Source organism: Castanea sativa, chromosome 5 (assembly GCF_040712315.1).
Source record: "Castanea sativa cultivar Marrone di Chiusa Pesio chromosome 5, ASM4071231v1".
Taxonomy (NCBI): Eukaryota; Viridiplantae; Streptophyta; class Magnoliopsida; order Fagales; family Fagaceae; genus Castanea; species Castanea sativa.
The window spans coordinates 72,433,587-72,454,629 of record NC_134017.1 but is presented as its reverse complement, the minus strand read 5'-3'; the positions used below and the strand labels follow the sequence as shown (position 1 = coordinate 72,454,629).

The 21,043-nt window shown below is 30.4% G+C and overlaps 1 protein-coding gene across 1 annotated transcript; it reads left to right on the top strand.

Moving 5' to 3' along the window:
* The first annotated feature begins 16,377 nt into the window (after nucleotides 1-16,377).
* LOC142636881 (putative NAD(P)H dehydrogenase (quinone) FQR1-like 1) lies at nucleotides 16,378-19,733 on the top strand. Its single transcript, XM_075811171.1, has 4 exons — nucleotides 16,378-16,591; nucleotides 18,309-18,402; nucleotides 18,692-18,954; nucleotides 19,299-19,733. The coding sequence occupies exons 1-4, from the start codon at nucleotides 16,569-16,571 to the stop codon at nucleotides 19,528-19,530; spliced, it is 612 nt and encodes a 203-aa protein (XP_075667286.1). The 5' UTR covers nucleotides 16,378-16,568; the 3' UTR covers nucleotides 19,531-19,733.
* The last annotated feature ends 1,310 nt before the right edge of the window (nucleotides 19,734-21,043 follow it).

Genomic DNA, 21,043 nt, shown 5'->3' with positions numbered 1-21,043 from the left:
TATCTAATGAAGATATAGATCTATTTTTTTTTTTTTAAAAGTCAGATCTACATCTAATGAAGATGTAGATCCATTTTTTATTATAAGAAAAATTCAGTTCTATATCTAATGAAGATACAGATCTATTTTTTATTTTAAGAAAAATTTAGATCTACATCTAATGAAGATGTAGATCCGTTTTTATTTTAAGAAAAAGAGCTGTTCACATGCAGATTATTAGCATTCAAAAAAGAGATTACAACAATCAAATAGAAAACTAATCATGCTTTAAACAAAACAATGGTGAATTAAACATTCATCAATAAAAGAAGTATAAAAAGGATAGGGTGATAAAAACAACCTCTTGCATGAGCACTCTTTGTTCTTGAGAGGATGTTTTAGGGTTCAAAGAAACTTATTTAGGTATCTTTGAAACCTAAAAACCCTAATTTAAGCTGCAAATCTCAGAGAGGATCGGTAAATATCAGCAATTTGAGACCTAGCCTCTATTTATAGAGACTGGAGTGCTTAAAAAATAAGCAACAACGCTTAAAATGTGAATCGGGATGCATCTTTTTGCGAAAAGGTCGAAAAGGATATGACTTATCATCACCCAAAGGCTGTTGGGCCTAAGCCCAAAAGGGGGGAATTTGGCCCTTTTAGAGTGCTGTTCAGCACTCCAAAAGTGCTGAATTGGCTCTTGGACACCGAACGTTCTTTCGTGTTCAAATGCCATTTGGACTCCTTTTCTAGGGTTTTTCGACCAGTCCTTGCACCTAGACGTATTTTCATTCTTCGTCCATGATTTTTTGTCTCTTTTTTGGATAATTTAGGCTTTTAGAACAATTGTCTTGTAGATAAATATCCTAAAATAAATCTTGATAAAGTTCAGATTATCCACAATTTTATTGTTATCAATTCATCCATTTTATTTCTATGCATGCAACCCTACTTTAAACGCTAAATATCAACTATTCACAAAATTATTTAATTGATTTTAATTTTTTAACCAATCAGAATTAATTTAAATTAAACATGTGTGGTCAACTTTTCCTAGACACCATACATATGGACCGTGCAAACTTGATCATGTGATAGCTTTCGATCCGATGGTTCGATTTAGAAACTGGACACACCGTTGCGATCGTTAGAATCTCAAGATCATTGTTATGATATTAAAGGAATAGACTAATACATGCAATGCACGAACAAATTGATGTGTGTGATGCGAGAACAAAATGAAACATGTAATGCAAGAATGATTTTTTGGGTGCATAAATGGTCACTCCAATCATCTTCCTTGATTAAATCATGGGTGCAAAATTGAGTGTCTACAACTCCAACCAAATATCACATTAAGGTTTTGTGGTGCTATTGATGGTTAAGTGAGGTTCTAGAAAATGCCATTTTGTGAATAAATTAATGTTCCATAATAATTGACATAGCAAGGTATGTTTAGACCAATAATTACATGTGCCAAGTTTAGGTAGCATTTAATGGATAACTCACTGTCAAATATGGATGAAAGGGACTATTCCAATGATAACTAACATTAGGGTACGATTTTAATTTTTGAAACTTTAAGAAGCAAAATCAAAATTACTTCAAATTTCAAATTTAAGGATGCATCTCAAAATTTTTTTTTTTTTGTTGATACTTCGATAGTTACAATGGAAAAAAGGAGATCTAATCATGAACATCTCTTTAAAAAACACCAAAGAAACACCAATTGAGTCATGAGGCTTTTAATGATGTAGCATAAATTTAGGTCATCATGCAAATGTATAATAAACTATATGGTTCGTATAAATTTATTATTGGATTCATAGGAGATGATAATTGTTTTTCTCTTACTATCAAATAATATGAACTCCATAAAAACCAAATCCTCAATTTAGACAATCTGCTAGGTTTAGTAGCGCGAACTTATAGCCTATATAAGGACATTAAAGTGGTGGAACATTAAACTCTTTTTTTTTTTTTTTTTTTTTTTAAAAAAGGAAAATCTTAATGTTGTGGTGGTGCTACTTTTTTTCAAGAGCTAATTACAACATGCTGCAAATCCCGTAACTCAAACTCTTTCTCTCCTAGACCCCCAAGCACTTTGTGCATGGAGAGGTGCTAATTCAACTAGAAGACCTTTGGCATGGTGGTGCTATTTGAAATTCACAAAATCTCGAGTTATTTCAAATTAAATTCAAATGAAAAATAATGAGACTGAAAAAAAAAAAAGTTCTGGCATTTACTGCTATTGCACATGTAATTCTAATAACATTTTTATAAAATTAAATTTAAAAAAAAAAGAGGTGATTGGTATGATCCACACTCTAATCTTATATGTACTATCAAGCATCACAAAATCACGAACAAATAAAGGCATGTGAAGTTTGCACTCTATTAAATATAAAAAGAATTTTAAAAAAGTTTAATTATAAAATGGACTATTATATTCCATTACGTGGTCGTGGGTTCTAATTAGTTCAACTGGTAAAATTTTTGATAGTTAAATAAGAGATTTTGGGTTAAAACAATTGGTGTCTTGGTCTGATGATAAAGAGCTATCATCAAAAGCGGACGCCATAGGTTGAAACCCTCAAAAAAAAAAAAAAAATTCCATTATGTGCAGTCTTCCTTACATGCCAATTCTCCACAAGATGGATTCTTCCATGAATCTCCACAAGGTTACCATAGAAAAGTGGCCGATAAAACACCTAGCTAGCACCCTTTTAATTTGAGTGGTGCTATGTTGTAAGAATGAAGGGACTTGAGACTAGAAAATGCAATGCAACCATGCATGTGTAGCACTGTTCAAACCAACAGGCAGGAGTAGAAAGCATTTTATAATGCTATCTTCTCAAAGGCCAGCACCAACCCACGAAAGACCAACTCAAAGGCATAATGGTGGATTAAAAGTCTAAGGGTGGCCCTGCTCCAATCGAGGGACAAGGGAGCAATATCTGAGAAGACAGATTGTGTCCCCTCCTTAGCTAGTAGCAAACAACCTAGCTATTGACTATGATGGCAGTGGCCATTGTATTGTATACGTGAAGCAAAAGCTATTTCTCCTACTCATGACTTTCTTTGCCCATTTCAATGCCTTTTGTGGGTCCATTAGCCGGAAGAGAGACACTATCATGGTCACTACAACCTGGTTAGAGCATCCACAGCAGTGGAGCTAAAAAATTAGCTTTTTAGCTCCACCAAAAGTTATTTTATCTATTTTACCTATACATATCTATACACATGCTGCAGCAGTGGATCTATTTTAGCTTTCAACACAATAAAATAATATAAACATCACAATAAAATAATATATCCCACAACTCAAAAAACATTCACAACACCAATTACAATAAAATAATATTTTTTTTGTTTAGCTCTCATGAACAGTGCACATCTATCTATAGATGTGCACTGTTCATTAAAGCTAAAAAAAAATAGATTTAGCTCCACTGCTGGAGCATACTTTTTGGTGTTTGAAGAGCTAAAAAATACCAATATACCAATATACCACCACTGCTGTGAGTGCTCTTAGTGTTCATAGAATTGAAATAGGCGTGCATAGAAGATCAAACAATCAAAATTATAAGTTACCAAAAAATAGGGAGTGCACTTATTGAAAAGGTTACTTTACAAATTATAGTCAATTAACATTCATGATTCAACAGTTCACACAAACTAGATTATAAATTCAAAAAGAAATCAGAAAATCAGATTTGAAATGGCCTCTAAGTTAATGTCAAAATTATGGAGACGGTTTATGCTTTGCATTATTGTTAGTAGTTTTTTCCCATCCAAACTTACTTTCTTCACAAATTATTTCAAATCATTGCAAGTTTTCACATTAGTTGTGAGATGAGACATGTCTGCATTAATGTGACCCACATTAACAGAAATTTCGAACTAGAAGGTACCGGACATAAACACACTTCAAATACATACCTGAATAATTGTGAAAATCAAATCTGGCAGAAAATCAATGAAGACTAGTTGGACAGGGCTAGCAATGAAAAAAACTTTGGGAATCCAGTTTTGTTGAATTTAAATATAAAATAATAAAAAAAATTGCTATCATCAATGCGTAAATGGGATGACGAGTTGATAGTTGGTACTAATAAGGGAAGCATGATTCAGGACAAAGGCCATCGATGCCAATGCCACTTCTAGATGCCTCCTAAGATAAAAGCATGGCAAAGACAAACAATGAAAAAAGCATGACATAATTTGAACAAGTTTTGTAGCTCAGACCCACAGCAAATTGTCATTATTGACCATTCGTATCAAATTTATTTCCTCCCCAAACACAGTAAAGTTATTATTATAATTATAATAATAATAATAGTATTATTATTATGCCTTTTTCAATTATTCGTATCAAATTTTTTTTTGGTCAAGAAAAGATCAAGAAGAACACATTTTCAACGTGTACCTCAATAGCAACTCGATAGAAACTCAAAACTTATTGTCTCCTCGATAGAAATCTCGACACAAGCTCGATTGGTTGAGCATCACGGATTAGCAAAATTTAGCTACTCGAAAATGCCCATAACTTATTCTTTTCGAACTCAAATTGAGATCCATTTGAACCGGTATTTAAAGGACATTATAAGTCATCTATTAGTAGGCTTTTTGAGAGAAACACTCCATTTATGCGGCTAGGGTTTTGTAATCAAATTTTTTCTATTTCACCAAACCAAAGAGGTTCAAAGTAGATTTGAAGATTCCATTGGTGAAAAAGCTAAAGTCATAGTAACCACCATAGACTTCTTACTATAAGGAAAACCTTCAAAAGGTTCTTGAAATCAATTGGAGGTTCCAATTGTGATTGTGGGTAGAGCATTCATATATTGAAGAGTTTAGAGGTTTTAAAGCGATAGAAGGTTTCTGTTGCAAGTTCATCAACTGGGTTTGTAGAGCTTAGAGACAAAGGTTTTGTACTAGATCTGAAACTTCTCTTTATTATAGTGGATTGCTTTTTGGAAAGGTTTCCTCTAGGAATTTTACTGTAAAACTAATTTGTTTAATTAGTTTTTCTTGGTCATCATATCTTGTCTTATTTACTATTCCACTGTGCATGATATTGATATTTGTTTGTGTTTATTTATTTAGACCCCTTAAATAGATTGTTTAACCTAATAAATTATGCAAGTGATTACTTAGGTTAATTATGAGATCTAGGTTAAACAGAGAAAGATCATATCATGCACAACAGCGGAAAAGTAAAGAACACACCGATATGGTCACCTAGGAAAACTAATGAAACAAACTGTTTCCAAGTAAAAACTTGGGGAGGATTTGACCTAGTTATCCTCAAGATAAAACAAATCCACTAAATGAGAATTTAAGTTTCTACAAAAGATTTAACCCTATATCAATTGCTACTTCTAGTAGTAACTTACTGACACTACCACGTGTATGCTCTGAATCCACAGACTCCTTTTCTCTTGGATTTACAAAACACAAGCTCCCATGCTTGTGACTTTGAGATCCCACTCAAAAGTTTCAAATCATGCTTGTTGATTTTGCAGCTACTAGGTTCCATGAGCACTTGATTGTAGATCTTGTTACGGTAGACGCTTGTAGAGTTAGAAGGTACAAAACCTCTCAGATCTCATAGGAGTAACTCATAAGTCATCCAAGAGTTTTCAAAACATAGTTAGAGTTTTTCTTTTATACTTAGGAGTGTTGGACTGAAACCCTAAACGTTTTTGCAGGCTTGAGCCTGATTTAAAATTCTACAGAAATTATTTTTCTACAAATTTTGATTGGTCAAGCCTGATCTTCGATCGATCGAGCTTCATAGAAGATGACTTCTTTTTGCTTGCAACTTGAATATTCTTGAGACTTGACTTGAAACACTTTGAGCAATGTCTAACACCTATTCTAGATATGTTTTTTTTCTTAGTTTGCCAACATATACAAATTGAGACTCTAAAAATTTAATCCTAAATCTTTAGAGCATAACAATTTGTTTGAATAAAGATGATTCATAATAAATCTAATTAACAACTTGATTTTTAAATTTGTTAATTCTATCAACTGAAGTCTAAATTTCCTAACAGGTACCATCCTACCAAACAGACAAACGGTAAGGTAAACATTAAAGTTTTAGAGTATTAATTGTTTGCAGGGTTTTACTAGATAATGAATAATTTGAACCTCTTCGTTTAGGTGCAGAACTAAGGATTTTTTATCTTTGGGTTCAAAGTATGAAACAAAAAAAAAAAAAAAAAAAAATTCACCATTTTTGGAATGAGAATAAAAATTCTCTAGAATTCCAAGCTAAATAAACGCATATGAAAAAATATATTAACATTTTTTTTAGAGATAATTGCAACATGCTGCTAACCCCGCAGCTCGAACCCTTCCCCTCTAGACCCCTAAGCATTTTATGCATGAGGATGTGCCAATTCAGTTACAAGGCCTTTGGCAATATATATATATATATATATATATATATATATATATATATATATATATATATTAACATAATATAAATATAAGAAAGGAAACAAAATAATTGTTCCTTAATATTTTTTTTAACTCAATTATCTATAAAATTGTAATTAGTTATTCTTTAAAATCTCTAAAATCATTTATAATTGATTATGAATTATATTCTGCAGTAACTTCCATTTTAACAAATAAAATTAAAGAATATGTTAAAAAATCATCTTCAATTTTACTGTGAAACGTAGTTTTGTATTTTTCATTATTTACATTTTTTATTTGGAAATTATAAACTTTCAAATATTGCAATAATTGTTTTCCAAAATTTACAAATATAATAAATATCGTATTTGATATATATGTCCAATATTCTTCTAACTAGATAATGGGTTAGGACGGCACTCACTACAGAATTGAAAGTTAAATATTTTTTATTTCAGTTTTTTTTTATTTTATAATTGGTTAGGAAGGCACTTGTTATCCTCCTCCTCATAAGAATTAAGGTTTTTGGTTGTTGGGTTGAAAAAAAAAGGATAATCTTAAGTTTAATTTGTTCTCATACAGTTATAAATAGAGTCTGACTTTGGTAATGATGGGATGTAAAGCCCATATTTTACATCATCTGATCCAATAAAATATTGTCACATCAATGTTTTATTTAAAACTCACTTTATCTTACCACACCTAATAACAATTCAATAAACTCTACGTTAAGTTAGATTTGTATATGGCTATTAGAATTGATTGAGTGTTGCTGTGTCTATTCTTTAATATGTGATATGATGATATAACATTTTAGTATTAGAGGGTATAAAACTTGGGTTTTAGACCCACATATTTATAAAATTTAATCTCTTATAAGATTAGCTACTTTAATGATAAATTCGAGTAATTCTTCGACCAATCTCACTTTTTTGTGTGTTTGCAAATGGGAAACACCCAACCCCTCCCCCCCCCCCCCTCCACCCTCACCCTCTAAAGGAAAAATTATTAAATTCACTAGGAGAACTGTGGAAGAAATCATCCCAATCAACGAAATAATGCTACATAAGCAAAAGTGTGAGTCAACTTCCTAATCACACAAGAAATAAAATAAAAAAGCACTCGGTGACGTCAAATTTGCTTAAGTGGCCACACTTTATTGGTTAAAAGGACTAGGGAGAACAACTTCAACAATACTCTGGTGGACCTAATAATTTCTCTTTCAAAGGAGCCTACTAAATTTATAGGAATTGGTCAACCTAATCTAAAATACACCGACCTACTTATGTTTTCTTCAAGCGCTAATTTTGAGGTTTATGGTGTTCTTGATTTTCTGGCAAAATATCGCAGGCTAGATTAGTGTTCATAGCTGTGTTTGTGGCCAATAGAAGGCTTGCTCATGATCCTTTAGTCTATACAAGTATTCCAGATTGACTTTATAAGAGCCAAGTTTAGGTTCATTAATAAGCCCATATAGACCCACTCTTTACCCTCCAAACTTCACTACTTCAATTCCACTTAAATTGCATGGATTTGGGCCACACATGAGACAAAATATATATTACCCAATATGTGACAAGTCCAAAGAGAGTCCAACTTTTGCTTGCATTGCACTTGTAGTGTTGAAAAACCATATGCAATGCATCTCAAACATATCAAATGCAGTAGAATAAAATAGGATGTACTTCTCATGATGCAAGAACACATGCTAGCTTTGGGTTTTTATTTGAGGTTCAAAAATTAAAACCTTAAATCAAATTTTAAATTCTAACAAGTCTTGATCTTGATGTAAAAAACTTTGATCTTTGCCTCAATGTCCACAAACTTAGCCAAGAGTGAGAGCTCTCCTTGTTGATGAAAACCCTAGCTATTTTTCACAAAAGGGAGGGAGAGAACTTTTCTCTATAGCAGCTACATGTCTCCTATGATTTTTGAAAGTTGTCTACTTCAGTTTTATTCACTTATTACACGTGTGACATATTGTGAATTAGATATATAGTCAATCCCCTATGGGCATTAGTTATGTGCCCTAAGATGGGACCAAAGAGAAAGTAAAACCCCAATTCTAATGGACCTTGGCTCTTTTGTTATCTCATAATTGGCCCTAAGTTATTATTGATCATATTTTATTCCACTATAAAAGGTTACACTCTAGGTTTTTTATTATTTTATCAAACTATCCCCAGATTCTATTAAATTGCTTTTAATATCTCCATAAAATCATCCATAGTGAAATAATGTTATATGTAACTACCGCTTCATAAAAAACTACGGGTCTATTTGGATACAGCTGAAAATACTGTAGCAAAATAATTTTTAAATATATGAATAGTGCCGTGGGACCCATTTTTAATGAAAAAGTTGTTGAAAAAAGAAGTTTATGGGTCCCGTGAACAGCGCACGAGACCCACTGAACAGTGCCATTCTAGTGAAAAAGTTGCTGTGTTAATGAAAGAGTTTTTGCGTTTCATGAAAAGTTGTTGCCATTCCATTGAACACGTTGCTACCATAGCATGGGTCCCACTGTTTGGAAATGCAAAACACAAACGCGTAGAAAAAAAATTTGTACCCAAACGTTGCTTACATCTTAAAAATCCTTGGGTCCCTGATTTTATACCATGATTATTCTTATATCCATGAAATCTAAACTTTTGTAACTCTTTATTAAAGTGGTCAGACCCAATTAAAACTTAGAATAATCAAGTCTTGTTAAACTTATCTCAAGGGGATGCTTTGTGTCTCTAGAAGAGATTATGAATTCTATCTTAAAAATTATTATTCCCACGATATTACATGTGATTACCTAACATACTAAGGTATTGACTATACAAGATCTTACTTCGATAGAGATCAAAGCAATCAACAATTTAAGTTTAAGTTCACAATCCCGTCAAGATTAAGAGTTGATACACATAGTTGTCATGTGATTGTTTGTTCAAATGACAGTAATTTGTATCACAATATCTCACATCGACCTAGTTTAGTATATTTCAAATATTCCAACATATCAATTTAAAATCTTCACTTTCATATTCAATATAGATCATTATAATTGATATATTATATTATTGTCAAACAAGATGCCCAATCTCATTAGAGACTAAAAGCTAAAATTCTGAGTTTTCAAGGAATTCCGATTTAGATATTTCAAATGCTATTCTCATTCTCATACCTAAATAACATATATACAATGCATCTCATAGGCTGCAATACATAATGTCCAAATGTTTATAAAAACGCAATCTCAATAAATTAAACAATTTTATTAATAAGATGGAGTCATACAATTGGGATCTAGGACGCTAATTCTAATATGTATGATATTCATAAAAATGGCCATCAATAATTTGTATATTAAAAAATAAATGATCAAAAAGTGTAAACAACCTAAAAAATTCACCGAATTGATGTACAAAATTCTCTATATGTCCATTTTTAAATTTAAATAATAGTAAAATTAAAGAGATGCTCAAGTTAATATTAATGTTTGTGTTTATGTTTATTATGCTTTTATTGAAAATGATGTGTATGTATGTTTTAGTATTTGCTTTCTATATTTTTGTACCATACTTTTCATTGTATGTAGACTTGTAGTTGCATACCTCAAAGATCTTGATTAGAAGTATGACAAGCTATGAATGGCAACAAAATAGAGGTGAATATCAGCCACCAGCTTACCTGAAATGGAAAACTTCAATTAATGAAGCTAAAAAAAAATTAATAAAAGGGAAGAGAAAATGGAATGCAAAAAATAAAATAGAAGATTTATATTTTTTTTATCTACCTAATTTATTAATAATATCATATATTCGAAAATATTTGACCATAACACTTTCAATCGCTTAATTGCTCCCCATGTTTGGTGGTGTATAGTTCTGCATTTTTTTTTTTTTTTTTGAAGGCGTATAGTTCTGCGTTGGTATCACATTAGCTCCGAATCATAAATATACTTCGTTCTGCTGTTCTGTGATAGAAGACAAGATGGACCTTAGAATGAATACAGAACCTACCATCAATTTATTTATTTTTTTATAGAATATTGGATTATATGAATAGCTGAGCACCAATTAGCGCGCCAACTGATTAGCATTCAACTAGGATTTGAATAAAAACTTCATATTAAATACCGAAAGTTAAAACTCTTGGAATAATTATGAATATTTTGAAATCATAATCAATAAAATTACTTATAAGAGAAATGTCATATAAAAAAAATGATAGTTTATCTTTAGGTAATGAAACTTCTTTAGAGATTAAAAACACTGAGGGTTAAACTTCTCTTGTTTAAATAGTCAAAAATTAATTTGTATGTTAAAAGTAACATAGAAATTTTTATGAATAGCCTAAAAGATTCAAATGTTGACATTGAAATTTCCATATTTTCCTATGCTTCTACTTGAGTAAATAATAACATATGTTTATGAGTTTTTTTTTATGTTTATAATTATAGAGTTTTTAAGTGTTACATTAGAAACAACTTGTAACCCTATTAGATTTTTAAAATTATGTATTAAAATAAGGATTTGGCTTATTTTCAGTAATTTTCAATTGAAATTTCCTTTTGTTTCAATGAGAAATTGTCACATCACACACTAATACTACTCTTATTTAACACGATTCAGGAAATGTAAAGATTAAAACTCACTACTACTTGCTAATGCATATTGAAAACAAAAGGTAATATTCAGTTGAAAAAATACTGGAAATAAATCAAACCCTAAAAATAAAATATCAAACACTCATCAATATTTGAAATTACAATTACCACAAAAATAGGAGCGCACTTATTGAAAAGGATACTTTTACAAATTAGAGTCAGTTAATATTCATGATACAACAGTTGACACAAGCTAGATTATAGAGTGCAAAAGAGAAAATTACATTTGAGATTGCCTCTAAGATAATGTCAATATTATGGAGACGATTTATGCTTTACATTATTATTAGTTTTTTCCCATCCAAAATTCTTTTCTTCACAAATTCTTTCAAATCATTTCATAGATTTCACATTAGCTAAAATTTCAAATACCTTTCAAAAGAAAAATTGGTAAGAACTTGAATCTGGCGGCCAGACTTATCAAGCTAAACAAGTTAGACAAGTAATCATAATAGAAGAGAACATTTAGATATTGACTTAAAAAAATAATAATGAAATTGAAATTTACATTTGTTGTGAGATAAGACAGGTCTGCATTAATCTGACCCACATAAACAGAAATTTCGACCTAGTCTTGAACAAGAAAAGGTACCGAATATGAACACACTTCAAATACATTTCAGGAGAATTGTGAAAAATCAATGATAAACTTTTGGAATCCACATTTGTTGAATAAAAAAAAGAACGTTATCATCAATGCGTAAATGGGATGATGAAGCCGATAGTTGGTACATACTAATAAGGGAAGCACGCTTGAGGACAAAGGCCCTTGATGCCAATGCCACTTCTAGATGCCTCCTAAGATAAAAGCATGACAAAGACAAATAATGAAAAAGCATGACATAATTTGAACATGTTTTGTAGCCCAGACCCACAACAATTTGCCTTTTTTGACTATTCATATCAAAATTATTTCGTCCCCAAACACATTAACGTTTTAGAGTATTAATCGTTTTAAGTGTTGTAGTTACTAGATAATAAATAATTTGGACCCCTCCATTTAGGTACAGAGCTGAGATTTAATCTTTGGGGCCAATGTACGAACTAAAAAGATTCACCATTCTGGAACAAAAATAACAAATACACAAGAATTCCAAACTAAATGAGCGCATAAAAAAATAAACAAAATAAAAGATACAAAATAATAGTTTCTTAAAAAAAAAAAAAAAAAAAAAAAACTCAATGTGAACTTCCATTTTAATGAACAAAATTAGAGAAAATTTTAGACAATCATCTTACATTTTATTTTAAAGTGTAGTTTTAATTGAAAAGGTCAAATATTGTGGTAGTTTATTATTTTTTTCCCCAAAACATACAAATCTAATCAATATTATATTTATCGTTATATGTCCTATATTCTTTTGACTAAAAAATTAATTAGTGTTGTTGCGTTGCCAAGTAAGAAATACACACCCAAGCAGCCAGAAAAAAAATTTTGTTTTCAAAAAAAGAAAAAGAAAAAGAAAAGGCAAAGCAATTCTTTCTTTAGGTGGAGAGAACCAGGAACTGACAGTCCGACAATATCCCGAATTCTTAACTCCCAAACTTTTTTATTTTGGGTACAAAACAGTAAATAGCCACCGAGTCACAAAGTCATACTAAACAAACACACAATCATAAATCATATATTCATATGTATATTAACAAAATCCAAACACAAAGTAACACGTACACATACCTTTGAATAAGAGAATATATACAGTCGTCGCAGTGTCATAGCCATATACAGCGAGAAACATTGCGTATTGAGATTTGAGACATTAGATAAATAAACAAGAATTAATTAATTCGAGAGAGAGAGAGAGAGAGAGAGAGAGAGGAATATCTACAAACCTCTGGATTAACATTTTTTTTTTATTTACTTTGGGGGAGCTGAGTACAAAATTTTGGTTAGTCCATACTACATCCATTTTTTTTTTTTTTTGAGAGAAAGTTTCATTCATTAAGTTTGGGTGAATTATGATTTTCGTCCCTAAAGTTTTTATTTTGGTAATTAAATTTACACATTTCCGTTCATTACTGTTTATAAATTTTAACATTTTTGTCAAGTTAGTTCTTTCATTCATTGTTGTTTATAAAATTGACAGAATTTACAAATTTAATACATAATTATTTTATTTGAATTAGCAACAATTTTATAAACATTAATGGACGGAAACACAAATTTGACATAAATTTTTATATTTATAACTAAAATGAAAAAAAAAAAAATTAAACTATAGAGATAAAATAACAGTTAGCCCAAACCTTTTTTTTTTTTTTTTTTGAGAATCCAGTTAACCCAAACTTAAATGTGCATAATTTGGATTTTGGCCAAAGATATTTTACGTTCAAATTTTTAAATCTTATATTTACATATACACACCCTAGTGCATGTAAATGCCAAGAATCACTTCTGAATGCATTTAATCTTATATTTGAAAATATGTTGGAGACCTCGCAAAACAAGTTTTGACTATTATGGTTACTTTGTAATCATAATCAATTAAATTATTAATAAGAAAAATGTCACACAAAAATAAGGTCAGATTAGAAACTTTGAGCTTAAGCTCCTCTTGTATAAATAGGTAGAAATTGCTTTGTATATTAATAAAAAAAAAAAAAAAAAAAAGACAAAACGGGATATGAATAGTCTAAAAATTTCAATTTATTAACATTGAATTTTTCATATTTTCTTATGCTTCTATTTGAATAAATAATAACATATGTTTGTGAGTTCAACTAAAAGAAATAAAGATTTATATTTATGTTTATGTTTATTTTTATGATGTTTTTGTTTGATTTTTATATTCACATAATAATAAAAACAATTTTTAATTAATATATTAATAGCCCTTTTAGATATTTTAAATTATGTATAAATAAAAATAAAGTATCTTGAAATGTATTAATTGTTTGATACGTACCCCTGATTACATGCAAGGTACTACAATAAACATACAAAGAAAAATAAAATAAAATAAAATTATTTTACAAGAATTATATTAAATTATGAAATGTAATAATTTTTTTAGAATATAATATAACGCTATACCGTTTGACACTTTGCTTTTATTGCATTTGTGTGGCATGTGCTCATCCTACCACTTGTTTGTTCAATTGTGTCCTCTAGCACTCCCTTGTTTTGGAGAAATTAAACTTTTTTTTTTTGAAATATGTAAAACAATTGAAAGAATCTTGACTGTTTATAAGAGAGATAAGTCTTAACCTTACAACTAGGCATCCTCGAATTTCGCTTAGGCCACAAAGGAAAGACCAGTATTAATCTAAATTAAGGCTCTCTTTGAAACTAGGCATCTTCGGCCTTTGCCTAGGCCACACTAAAATGATTTATTGTTATTCTAATTCAAAGCTTTGATAATCCTGCTAACTAAAATCCAACTGTGAATACTTCAATTGTGTATATTATAGATATGTTGGTGATGCAAGTGGAAAAACCAAATGGAAAAAATAAATGATAAAAGTAATTTTCCCACTTCAGATCTAGATTTAGGAAATATGAAAGTGAACAACCCTAAATCTATGATCTTAAATATTATTGAAATAAATAATTTTATTATTTTTACAAGTGCATTATAAAAGTTTTTATAAATGATCTCATAAGTATGATTCTTGATACTATCCTGAACTACTACACTAATTTAGGAGGCACATATGATAAGTTTGGACTAATTTGTAACCCACAAGATTTTGACTAATTTAGAATATGATAGTCCAAAAGATTATGCATCAAATAAAAAAAACAAAAAAAAAAACAAGGTTAGATTATCTTTAGACTTTAGATACTTAAATTCTTTTTGAACTAAGAAAATTTCAAGCTTAAGCTTCCCTTGCATAATTAGTTAAAAAAAAAAAATTGTATGTTAAAAACAAATGAGAAAGGGGAGTAACCTAAAAAATTCAAAAATTACCATCAAAATTTGTGCATTTTCCTATGCTTCTATTTGAATAAAAAATAACATTTTTTATTGATCAAATAAATTAAAAATATTTATTTGCATGTTTATGTTTATTTTTATGATGATTTAGTTTAAGTGTTATATTCAAAAATAATAATTCTTAATTAATATATTCATGGTCCTCTTAGATTTTTTAAAATTATGTAAAAAAAAAAAAAAAAAAACAAGTAAGTTGGAAACTATCTAGATATTTATAAAAATTAAAAAAAAAAAATTAAGTACCCATAGCAGACGTGGAATTTCTTTTAAGGCCTAATATTTAGTGTCTTAAAGTTTTAAACTATTTTTCAAGCTTGAAGATTATTTAACTTTGTCCTAGCGTGCCTCTTTCTAAAAGGTACTTTTTTTTTATAATCATGATTTAAAGTTAGTTAAATGAATAAAAAAGTGTGTTCTTTACAATATCTTAAACACCATAATTTCAGTTATGATATAAATTATATGAAGTTTTAAATTAATGCCATATTTATTTAAGCAATTATAGGTTTTGTTAAATTCTTTTATTTGTTAGTATAAAATTTATGTTAGATTGTTAGTTTTTTTATTAAAAAAATGAATTACAGTTTTTTTAGAGAGTTTTAACCTATTTCGTCCGCTCCGGATGATTACTTTTTATTATCAAAACAAGATACAAATTAATTTTTGGTATAAATAGAAATTGAATTTCAGATCTCTTATTCAACCATCAGAGACTTTACTAGTTAAATTAATTGAAACCCACGGATTACAACCTTAAAAGTATTGAAATTAATTATTATTTTTGAAACAATTATGGATAATATGTTTTAAAGAAAATAAATCAAAATTTGAGCAAACACCACTTGTCCAAGAAACATTGGCCATTAGACTTTGCATTCACTAAAGAAAAAAATTTGCCTTGCTAATAATATTAATTAGAAAATGGCAAAACTTGATAAGGGGTTTATCACTTGCTCCGCCACACTAACTGTCGCATGCAGTTTTGGTGTTCGTATGCAAGTGTATTCTCTTATCTCATTCCCCTTCCCTTATATATATATGTGTGTGTGTGTGTGTGTGTTTCTCAAAAAAAAAAAAAAAAAAAAGGGCAAAACTTTAGATTATACCATTAATCTTTAGGTAATTTTGATTGTCCCCCCAAAAGTATTAAAATTTTGATTGGTGCCCCTAGCGTTATAGAACGTTTTGAAAAAACCCCTCAGATCCATATCTATTGATAAGTTGTCTGTTAAATGTTGACTCATTTCAAATAACGTATTTTTAATGTATTCAAAACTACTTTGTTTTGTCCATGTCAATTAAAATATATATTTAGCAATTTTTTTTTCTTCTTTTTATAATCTACTTTTCTTTGGTCGCCAATTTATTTTTGGCTATACCTTATATTACGTGATTCAATACGCAGCCCACATTGACTAGGAATAATAAAATTCGCCAAACTTATTGGCAGCATTATTATAAAAGCTTACCAAGCTTTCTTTCATTCTTCGCAAGGTTTCGCTACAAAGCACAAAGACAGAAAGACATACAGAGAGACAGAGACTCAAAGACTCCATCCAGTAATGGCTACCAAAGTTTACATTGTGTAAGAACCTCTCTCTAGTTATCTCTCTCTCTCTCTCTCTCAAACGCACACACGCTGATCCTCTTGTCTTGCACATGTATTATATAAGTACGTTATTCTCTGCTTTTGTTGTTCTGGTTCAGTTTCTTGTTTTGGGTTATGTTTTTGTTAGTGCATGAAAGATAAACCAATCATTTTTTGAGTCCCTCTCTACGGTTTATTTTTGGGTTTTCTAGCTACTTGCGTTTATATAATCTTTTATTTGATAAAACTTTAAGCTAGTCCATCTTCTCATGCATTTATGCTATGTATATATCTCTTTTAGTTGGTCTTTCTTAGCTTTCGGAGCGTCTACGAGAGCTATAATTTTCATTATATGAATTCCATAAGGGAAGTACTAATTCTTGGCAAATGATGTCTGATTCTCAAAAAATAAAAAAAATTCGATTCTTTATTAGAAATATGTCATGCATTACGATTTAAAGAGAAAAATTTTATTTTCTTGCTATTGTCAAATCTTGTATCCCGTCCAAATTTTGTAATTTTGCCCCGCCCTAACCCTAAATGTCTACTTTGTTTCTTGAGAAAGAGCTTTCACATTGATAATTATCTAACCTTTTGCAATTGGGGAATTCATGGATTTCATTAAATAATCACAATTCCCAGCTTTGTACAATGAATACAAATCTTCTGTACGAAGCCAAACCCAATTCTATTAATTACATCAAGAAGTTAAGGTTTTGTTCATTAATTGTAACCAAGACGTACGTGCAGTGCTGTATAGAAAGATAGAATGTAATTTACAAGAAATCAACCATAATGACCTTGTCTCTCTCTCTCTCTCTCTCTCTATATATATATATATATATATATATATATATATATATTATAAAATAGAATAAAACAATACCAAACGTAACAGATTTAATTATAGTACCCTATTTCTGCTCACTTAAGCCTAAATATGTTGTATGTTTATTTGATCTCATTTTTTATTTATATTCTCTCTTCGTTTCTTTTTTGATGGGGGTAATGGGGAACATGATAGTATTAATTACATAATAGTACCTTTCTAAAAGGAAAAAAAAAAAAAAAAATTTACATTCTGGTACAAAAGAGTCTGGGATAAGTCACAAAAAGAGGCCTCATCTCGTGCTTCCCCAATCTTGGCACACTTGACGGATGCCAGCTATGAGTTGAGTTCATGCTCTTTAATGTCACAAGTTTTATAATGTTGCTTTTTGCATTCATATGGTTATTAATAAAAGTAGGATTCCTGTTCAATAAAGCTTGAAAAGCGTAAAGACTAAAGACATTATGTTATGAACCATCCACAGATGAAGAAAAAGTGATTGTGAAACCTGAACTACCTTATGAAATAAAGTCTAGAAATTGGGGACCATGCCTTTTTCTAGAGCTTGTGGTCCCACGTTTCAAGTGTACTCATCATTATTGAGACTAGTTCTTGCCACATATCAAATATATTAGGAATGGCTTTTTATTTCATGTCCGGTTATGCTTCAAGATTAATTCATCATTATTGAAAAACTAGGTAAATTTAAATTACGCTTTCTTGGTAGACGACCCCAAAATTTTGAGACTAGGACTTGGTTGTTGTTTGTAGACCACGACTAAGGAAATAGCTGTACTAATTGACAGCCTACAGTTGATTTTCAAGTGTTTTGCACTTGCATTAATCTGATTGCTGTAATTGAAACATTAATAATGAATGGTGCAGTTACTATTCTACCTATGGACATGTTGAGAAGCTGGCTGAAAAGATAAAGAAAGGAGCTGAATCCGTGGAAGGAGTGGAAGCAAAACTGTGGCAGGTGTGTGATAGTCTTTGAAGTCATTACCTTTTTTGAACTCTTAGGTTCAGATGTGTAATTCAGTAGTATTTCTTAGCTTGGACATTGATACTACAGGTCATAGAATTGTTGCAGTTTATATATTCTTGACTTGTCTAGTGCCTAGAAATTTAAACATTTTGTAGATGGGATAGCTATTGACTGGTAATTAATTTGGCAAGGGCATCTGCAATTATATATTTGCTTTTCTATATATATGTCCCAATTCTTTAGCATGAATTCTATATAAGGCAATCCGGCTCCTTTCTAGGTACCCGAGACATTGTCTGATGAAGTTCTTGGGAAGTTGGGCGCACCACCAAAGAGTGATGTACCTGTCATTACTTCTAACGAGCTAGCTGAGGCTGATGGTGTACTTTTCGGTTTCCCAACTAGATTTGGAATGATGGCTGCACAATTCAAAGCGTTTCTAGATTCAACTGGAACGCTATGGAGAACTCAACAGCTTGCAGGCAAGCCTGCAGGACTTTTCTATAGCACTGGATCCCAGGGAGGAGGACAAGAGACTACCCCGTGAGTTTTAGTTTCACAAGTTTCACATCTATCTTTTAGTATTGTAACTATTGTTAAGGAGACAACATTATTCATAATTGCTAATTGCTAATGTAACCTATTGTAATTGGTGTAACACTACTTTCAAGTTTCAACCAGGTCCATCAATGACAATACTTCTATCATGCACCAATCACAACGAAGTATGTCAGTAGTAGTAAAAATTTTGCGAAAATTACCGTGTCAATAGACTTAATGCATGCTCTTATTATTATTATTATTATTATTATTGTCACCACATCTTGAATGAGAAGTTAAATAGCATCGAAACTTTACACTCTTGTTTTGGTTGGAAAACTATGCAGCTTGACAGCCATTACTCAGCTTGTTCACCATGGAATGATCTTTGTGCCCATCGGGTACACATTTGGAGCTGGCATGTTCGAGATGGAGAAGGTGAGAGGTGGCACTCCTTATGGTGCAGGAACTTATGCTGGGGACGGATCAAGACAGCCTTCTGAGCTAGAGTTGGACATAGCTTTCCACCAGGGAAAGTATTTTGCTGGCATTTCAAAGAAACTCAAGGGAACGGCTTGATTTTATCCCTCACCATACATACAAGATTTCCCATCTTAGAAATTGTTTCCACTTGCCTTGTTGTAATAAAACTATAATTACGTGCTTTGCTGATTATTTTGTAATCACATATCTTTCATTCTTCAAGACAGTCGCTCTCATTAATTATCATATGTGCCACAATTTTATTTTTATTTTATATATTAATATGAATTGATTATTTATCTCCTTGCTTGGCATGGTGAATTGAAGGTCCACTTTCTTGTTAATATAGAAGCCAAAATTTTCCACTATTAGAAAAGAAGTGCAACAAAATGAGCTCTGCCTATTTGCATTCGAAGAAGAAGAATTACAATATTTAACAGTGCCACATTGTTTTTTTTTTTTTACTCCCTCGCATTCAGGAAATAAGGTTTTGACTTATAGGTCCGTTCCATAATAATGATATTGTAGCTTAATAACATTAAAGTTAAGAAATATTTAAGTACATCACATTTGGTTGCCGATAACTGATCGTGGGTGTTTCAGAATATTCTCAAAACGACTAGTCCATGTGATGTGTGTACACAAGGTGATAGATACCTTTTGTTTTATTGTCAAATGATTTTAGATGGAAGAATTTTGCAGTCAAAGACTCAAACTTATGATGTTTTTCATTCTCCACTGCAAGCTCTCATATGATCCATCCTTTTCATTTTGCAGGAAATTTGTTGATAACCCCCCTCCCCCCAGCCCCACACTCTTCAGCCAAGTCATAGTCTCTTTTTATCACACCAATTGATAATTTGATTTATATCATGTTAACCCATTTGTATTATAGTGATACTAATTTATTGAATCAATTAATAAATAAATTTTTATTTGTGCAAAACTGTAGGTTTAGACTTTAAAGAATAAAGTAGTCACAGCGTTAGAAAAGTTGTATTAACCAGGTTCTATTATTCTATACTTTAAATTTTATTTTTAAGTTAAATTATAATTCTTAATTATAAATTATGTTTTATGTTTTATTTATTTTTAAATATTTGCTCATTATAAATTTTTACTAGGAAATATTTATCTGAATATGAAAAACTTCAAAAAAAAGAGAGAGAAATTGAAAAACAAACTGAATGATCAATAGATTTTAAATAAAAAATTCAATAAATATTTAAATATTAAAAAAAACCTACTTAAAATTTTCGCCTATTGCCCCCAAAGTTGTTGAGTCGGCCATGCCGCCAACCTAACCTCTTAGTTTAGAACTACTCAACCCAATCTTATAACCAACCTTGTTTCTCAAAAAAAAAAAAATAATAATAATAATAATCTTATAATCAACCCAACCCCATTTGGATTGGATTGGGTCACAAGGTTGGGGTAATTTTATTGGAATTAATATGAAAATTAGGTTTTCATTCGACTATAGAGCCAATTTAAAAGATCGTACTAAACGTACATAAAATTCACTTTTGTGTAGTTTGAAAGATACCATAGTAGACAGCTTTATTCTCAATTGTTTTTTTGGAGTTCACAATTTAAAATTTTTTTTTTT

Bases quoted from the DNA above. Each gene is read 5' to 3' on its own strand.
- LOC142636881 (XM_075811171.1), top strand. From the start codon at position 16,569: ATGGCTACCAAAGTTTACATTGT. The intron at 16,592-18,308 runs GTAAGAACCTCT...TGAATGGTGCAG, and splicing joins GCTACCAAAGTTTACATTGT to TTACTATTCTACCTATGGAC. The intron at 18,955-19,298 runs GTGAGTTTTAGT...AAAACTATGCAG, and splicing joins GGAGGACAAGAGACTACCCC to CTTGACAGCCATTACTCAGC.